The 6,526-nt window shown below is 41.5% G+C and overlaps 2 protein-coding genes across 2 annotated transcripts in view; both read right to left on the bottom strand.

Moving 5' to 3' along the window:
• Window positions 1-323, bottom strand: part of LOC119312448 (ankyrin repeat domain-containing protein 65-like) — a 5,959-nt gene extending 5,636 nt beyond the window's left edge. Inside the window, exons 1-2 of the mRNA XM_037588171.1 lie at window positions 172-323; window positions 9-80 (exon numbers count right to left, since the gene is read on the bottom strand). Coding sequence (XP_037444068.1) covers window positions 9-80; window positions 172-226 — 127 coding nt within the window. The 5' untranslated portion in view covers window positions 227-323. The remainder of the gene's footprint in view (window positions 1-8; window positions 81-171) is intronic.
• Window positions 324-2,286: 1,963 nt separating this feature from the next.
• Window positions 2,287-5,645, bottom strand: LOC119306562 (probable periplasmic serine endoprotease DegP-like). The gene is made up of 11 exons (XM_037582745.1): window positions 5,475-5,645; window positions 5,205-5,375; window positions 4,980-5,120; window positions 4,721-4,893; window positions 4,113-4,385; window positions 3,880-4,010; window positions 3,235-3,352; window positions 3,030-3,122; window positions 2,874-2,951; window positions 2,702-2,789; window positions 2,287-2,543 (listed from the first exon to the last, which is right to left on the bottom strand). Exons 1-11 carry the CDS (start codon window positions 5,626-5,628, stop codon window positions 2,509-2,511), a joined length of 1,455 nt encoding a protein of 484 aa, XP_037438642.1. The 5' UTR covers window positions 5,629-5,645; the 3' UTR covers window positions 2,287-2,508.
• Between the last annotated feature and the right edge of the window lie 881 nt (window positions 5,646-6,526).

Below are 6,526 nucleotides of genomic sequence, written 5' to 3' on the forward strand. Positions count from 1 at the left end.
GCGCTTACTCTTGATCTCGAGGACGTCGCCGTGGTGGGCGGCTTCGATGAACCTGGCCTCCAGCGGCCACCGGGCGCGCTCTGCACAGCACGCGAAATCGAACGATGAGACGGCCGGCGGAGGGAGGTTTCGATGGTCGATTGGGTTAGGTTAGGTTGGGGTGTCAGTCACCTTTGCCGAGGAAGAGCTCGTACAAGCGAGGCAGCGGCCACTCCCGGGTGCCCATCCTCCCCTCCCTCTCTTCCTTCGCCGGCGGCGGCGGCGGCGGTGGCGGAGGAAGGCAAGGGCGAGGGAATCTTCTGGAATGTGGGGGAATGAAAAGGGCGGGAAAGGGCAGGGACAGGGAGTGGGTGCGCTCGAGCAACCGGAGGCCGAAATGTGCCCTCACCTGCTTTGCTTTTCAATTAAATTTTGAATTCTGAATTTAAACTTGCTTTGCTGATTTCCTCTTCGATGGCGATTATGTATGCCCCCTTTTGAGAAGAAATGCAGCCACCAACCTACCAAAATGAGTTCAATTTTCCGAAGGTGAATCGCATTGAAGTGACTAAAGAGATGACTACGCAAAAAAAAGTAACTAAAGAGGTGCCTCGATAAATGCTGGCGTGAAGTCTCGGCACGGGCCTGAAAGAGGATCAAGGTGCATGCATATTAAGGTGCTGGGAGCACGGTGGTGTCGCCCAGCCGACTAGAGTTCGAACCGTTGTCAGTCGAATTCCGTGTCTGGCTTGATTGTCCGTGACGAATTCAGAAGTTTGGTCAAATTCGTTGTCAGGGATGGGGCCTCGACCCAGTTCTGGCTTGATTGGTGGACTGGTGATGGCCCCTTAGCCGTCACTTTTCCTACCTCGCTCTCTTATGTCGCTGAGCAGGCCTGCTCGATCGTTGTGCTTGCTGTGTCGAACTGGGATTTTGCTTTTAGACAGGTTTTGTCTTCTGAAGAGTTGGCAACCTGGCAAGATCTTATTGCCCTCTTGCCTACGCTCTCGGAGACATCTGACCAGATTATCTGTCCTCATCCGACCTCTGGCCGATTCTCAGTTAAATCTCTTTACTCTAAAGTCATCCCGGGCAGGCTTGATGATCGTCTCAAGGTGTTGTGGCGTGCCGGCGTATTCCTCTCAAAATCAGAATTTTCCTTTGGCAAGCTATTAGATGTAAACTTCCGATCAGTGACCAAATTATTAAACGCCAGGGCAATGCTAGCCCAGCCTGCACTCTTTATGGAGAGTTGGAAGACACGAAACACATCCTGTTCAAATGTACACTTGCTAAGTTTGGCTAGAGTTGCGTTCGACCGTGGTTGAACTGCAACTGGAATCCTCAGGGTTGATATCTTTTGCTATCCTACATAGCGTGACGGACCAGCCACTACGTGTCTTCTGGATCGCTTTTGCTGCACTTAGCTGGTGTTTTTGGACGACTAGGAACAAGTTTACTACTGAGCACATTTTTCCTAACAAACCGACTGACTGTTTGTTCAAAATTATTGCCTTTCTACAGCTATGGAGACCACTGTTTAAATTGTGCGATGCGGACATGCTCAACTCTTATCTCCAAGATCAGGACGTCCACGGTCAACCTCGATCATCAAGCTACCCCTTAGCCTCCTCAGTAGTTTCTTTGTTTCGTTTGTTACCGGCCTACATGCCGTCTGCCTTCGAGGTTGTACCGTACTTTTTCCGACCCGTGTTGGGCATGCCACGCTACTGTTTTCTCGTGAACATGATATATACTTGGCTTGTTGGGCTTTATAAAGTCGGGCTACCATGCTTTTCTCCAAAAAGTAACAGGTGGCCAAAACGCTCGCCAATATTTTGGCTTGCCCATGTCAGGATCCAAACAACCCCATAAAGCTTAGATGGTGGGGTGATGGGGTAAAGATGAAATATTTTGTAAGGATAATGCAATTACCATATGTGCTAGCTTGTGATTTGAGCACAATATTCTAAAGAAGGATCACTTTAAAGTAACATTATACATTTTACCCTGTGCATTCTTCTTCACTTTTATCCTGCGCAGCAAGCTTATGGACTCGTTGGATTTCACCCGCACCAGGCCTTACAAAACATGGGTGCGCCAAATTATTGGCAAACGAATTTACCACCATGAATCGGCCCAGCTGTGGGCACAAATTAGGAGTGGCAACAAAAATATTGGCTGAGGATCAGTCAATGCTCATAATGTTTGTTCGCATACATATAACTTTTTATATAAATATACTAGTCTTGTGCCAAACATTTAATTCTAGCATAATTACCAAGTTCATTTCATCATCCACGTCGTACAAGATGTGAGTCTCACAAAACTCAAAAGAAGTGGCTAGATTCTACTGCAGCCATGTTGCTTCCACGTTCCATGCATTACATTAAAAAAGGAAGCATAATTCTAAGTTTTTGACTGGTGATACATAAAAATATTCCGAAACTTGTGTCTATAATTGGCGTCGGGTTAATTCCATTTGCTCCATGAAAGAATCAGTTGATCGAAATGTATGTGTTGATTCACTCATCTCCAAAGGCCATCAGTAATAGGGTAAGTGCCTACACAAATAAAAGCATCAAGGTTCAATTAAATACACCAGGTATATTGGTGATTATCACATTATATTTACATTCCATGAAGCAAAGGGCAGGAAGAATTCAAGAAATTCTAAAAAACCATCATAACAAAAAATCAACTACCACGTTAAGATGGTTACCTTCTATGATGTCCTCTCCACAATCCGATACAGTTACGGTCAAATTTCTAACTCTTCGGCAACGTTTTGTGGCATGGAATATTTGAATCTGTAAATTAAACAATATTATTTCAAGTTGCTATAGTCGACATAAATTTAAGCATTCCATAGTTAAAACATAATAGTAACTTACTCGAACATCTGTTTCGGCCTTTAAGACTTTTGCTTGATCAAAATGGTCTCCGCCTATATCCAGCAGCATCTTTTCCAACTAAAAAGTTACAAAAGTCAACATCACAAAGTGTCAGATAAAAAAAACTCCTTTCCTATTTTACTTAAAACATATTACCTCAGTTGTATTAGAAATACACTCTCCATTGAAGCGTTCAATAACATCACCCATGCGGATTCCAAGTTTCTCAGCATTCGATTCTTTTGACACCTAAAATTTAATCGACCGTCATTTAAACCATAATATGCATATGAAGAACATTTTTTAGGAAAAACTAATAGCAACTGTGAAAATAAACAATGTTAAACATCACCAAATATACCTGTTCAACAAGAAGACCAGATGCAATGTTATGCTTACGCCTCATCCTCTCAATACAAATAGGATCTAGAAGCTTGATGGAAGTAAAGGTCATTCCAAGGTGGGCACGAGGGATGCATCTATACCAAATATAATCATTAAGATTGTAGTCGCTTTATAGACTCATGTTAAAATAAAAACAACATATTTCAGTAGAATCGATACCAAATGAGTGTCACATCACACAAAACTTAGACAAGAGCATTATGCAACTAATACCGTAACAAGACATTAATTTATATCGTGCTCAAAAGAGGATTAAGCCAGAAAAATGGGCCACCGAGTTAAATAGAAAAACTGAACCTTCACACCAAATTTAGTTCCTATACCCTGGATAGGAATAGTTTGTAAAACACACAAAATTTGGTAAGGTGACCAACAAACATTTTCTCTCTAGTGTTAGACACATTTTGTAGCACATAGGCCTCACGTAATGATTTTCCAAATCACATTTTAGCAATTCATCCAAATGTAATAATTGTTAAGCAATCACAATCCAAACATAATTTTGTAGTTGTTCAGTAGTATGGCATGAGTTAAAATATATAAGGGAGTGCATTAGCTTAATTAATAGTACTAAAGAGAAATTGAGAATTAAGGGTCGTACTTCAACTTTCTCCACGAATCCAAGCACTTGTGCAATATAGAAGAAGGTAAAAAGGTCTCTTTGAATTGATTGTGAACCATTCCCACAACCTTGCCTTCTAAGTCAACGACAGGGCCTCCATCGTCATGCAACTACAAAACAGTGACGATAACAAACATTATAATATGTATACTAACAAAATAGCAGGATAAAAAATATACAACAAAAATTTAGAATTAAACCATAGCACGTACACTTGTACGTTCATCGTGGGAAAAATACATGTAGTGACATCTCTCGTGACGGGTTGGAATTTCATATTCCACCCTACCATGTGTTATCCTCAGATCAAGACTTTCATCTCTTCCAAGTCGGAAAACGTCTTGACCAGAATGCACGTTGTCGTTAAAAGTGGGCAACTGAACCGGTTTGTCCACTACAACCTCATAAAGAGCAAATTCATAGTGCTCCTCGAGGTAGAGGAGAGTGGCTACTGCAGTTTCGCCGTCCAACAAGTGAACAATGACCTGGAAAGACAAGCACAAAAATTATGACACTATGACCCCGAGAGAATTTTCATAGTATTTGGCGGAATAACCATTTTCGAGAAATTAAACTGAATGCCCACGCACTGAATCAATTCCTTTTCCAAGTACAGGGTGTAAATAAGTACCAGTTCACTTTTCTTGTATGGAAATTGAAGAGATGAGCCATTTTAATTGGTAAGAGATAATTAAAAATTTGAGGCTTTTCAAATAATGAAATTTTGAGATGAAACAAAGAAAGAAAGAAAGAAACACTAGCTAGTGAATGAAGAAGATAGATAAATAGAATGGTGAGTGAACATTGTTAAGAAGCTCACCTCAGCATCGCGATGATATTCGCATGTGGACCCGAGCATCCACGGGTTCCTCACGGATGGATCCTTTGCGCGAATCAGATGCGCGGACGTCAAAACCACGGCAGTTTTCTTCTTCATGTCATGTTGAATCCACAAACCACAACACGTATTCAACGGCTCATCGTCGTCTGCTTCTGCCATTGAAGTAAACTGAAAGTCAAAACACCCGGTCGGTATATATCCTAGAAAATATTAATTAATTATATGTTTTGTTACATACCGAGATAGGACGAGAGGGTGATGATAGAGTCGGCGGCAAGAAGCACGGCATCCTTTGCATGCTCGCGGATATGAAGAAGGCGTCGGTCGTTGGACAGGCATGAACTAGAAGAGTAACGATCAAAGACAGCTAACCGACAGGCTACATACATATGGCGGATCGAAAATTGGGCAGGTTAGTGTCCGTCTGGTTAATGATGACGAGGAAAAATTAAGCAAGCATTACCTCTATCTGCATGATATTCGGTGTTGGCGATCCTGAGGGCGGCACGTAGGTCCGGGTCATCAGCTAGCTCATCGGGTATGTAGGGTCTGTACATGAGAGGGCTGGGTGGACATGAGGAGGATTCCTCCGACGAGGACTCGACCGCATCGTCGTCGTCGTCGTACACAGGATCTACATACATTACATACAGAGAAAATAAACACCAACCAATACTACTACTACTCATGTCGTGATAAGGAGGGGAATCGAGCGGAGAGGAGGTTGGGTTACCTAATTTTGGTCGGGGTTTTGCTTTTTCACTCTCGAATGCCGCGAAAATCAATCTTCGATCCTCTGCCACGCTTCTCTTGGTCTTCCTCTTCTTCCTCGCTTCCGTCTCCGTCTCCGGATTCCCCCTCCTGCGCCGCCTCCCGTCCTTCGGCATAATTCCAACGGTTTGGGGTTGAGGCGGCTGCGCGTGCTTGCCTTGTTTTTCAATCTCTCCTCTTGTTTTATAGGCCGCCGCGGCGAGAAGCTGTACCGTGGATGCGGGACTTGCGGTTGTTTCCGTCACAGACTCGACCTGGGCTGCCCGTACGTGGACCCTGGCCCGACAAATCCGATTTCACGACGCCTACTACACAGTTGCCACAACGACCGCATTGGGTCGGCCCAGCTCGAGTGTTCCAAACCCCCTGGTCAGGGTAGTTCCAAATATACATGTTACAAAAAACACTTCACATAAGTTTTAGAAAAAATGTTAACGTGCATCTGAAAAGTGTTTAATGTGTGTAAAATAAAACTTTTTCCTGTATACAAATACTTCATTTTTTAAAACCTTTACAGAAAATGTTTCACATGTATAAAAAAATGTGTGATGTGTACAACAAAAGTTAGACATCAAAACAATTATTTGAAAAAAATGTTAATCATGTATATGAATTTTTTTAAACCTGTATAATTTTTTTACGTGTATACCAAAAATATACAATGTGTATGAAGACAAGATATTAAAACATTAAACTTGTGTAGAAAATGTTATCATGTAGTTAGAAAATTTAAACATGTACACAAATATTAAACTTGTGTAGAACAATGTTTTAAATGTGTAAGAAAAATGAATGATGTGTATTATAAAAAGCAGAAGTCAAAACATATATTTGAAAAACATTAATCATGCATATGAAAAATGTTAAACCGGTATAAAAATGTTTAGGTGTATACCAAATATGTAGAATTTGTACAAAAACAGAATATATAAAAAACATATATTTGAAAAAAGCATTAATTTGTGTATTAAAAATTTGTTCTTGACGTATACAAAAAATGTACAATTTGTGAAT

The sequence above is a fragment of the Triticum dicoccoides genome, chromosome 5B (genome assembly GCF_002162155.2).
Source record: "Triticum dicoccoides isolate Atlit2015 ecotype Zavitan chromosome 5B, WEW_v2.0, whole genome shotgun sequence".
In the NCBI taxonomy this organism is placed as follows: domain Eukaryota; kingdom Viridiplantae; phylum Streptophyta; class Magnoliopsida; order Poales; family Poaceae; genus Triticum; species Triticum dicoccoides.

Coding starts and splice junctions, on each gene's coding strand:
- LOC119306562 (XM_037582745.1), bottom strand. CDS start 5,628: ATGCCGAAGGACGGGAGGCGGCGCAGGAGGGGGAATCCGGAGACGGAG. Junction 3,123..3,234: donor CTGGTCTTCTTGTTGAACAG/GTATATTTGGTG, acceptor ATTAAATTTTAG/GTGTCAAAAGAATCGAATGC. Junction 2,790..2,873: donor AGGCCGAAACAGATGTTCGA/GTAAGTTACTAT, acceptor TTTAATTTACAG/ATTCAAATATTCCATGCCAC.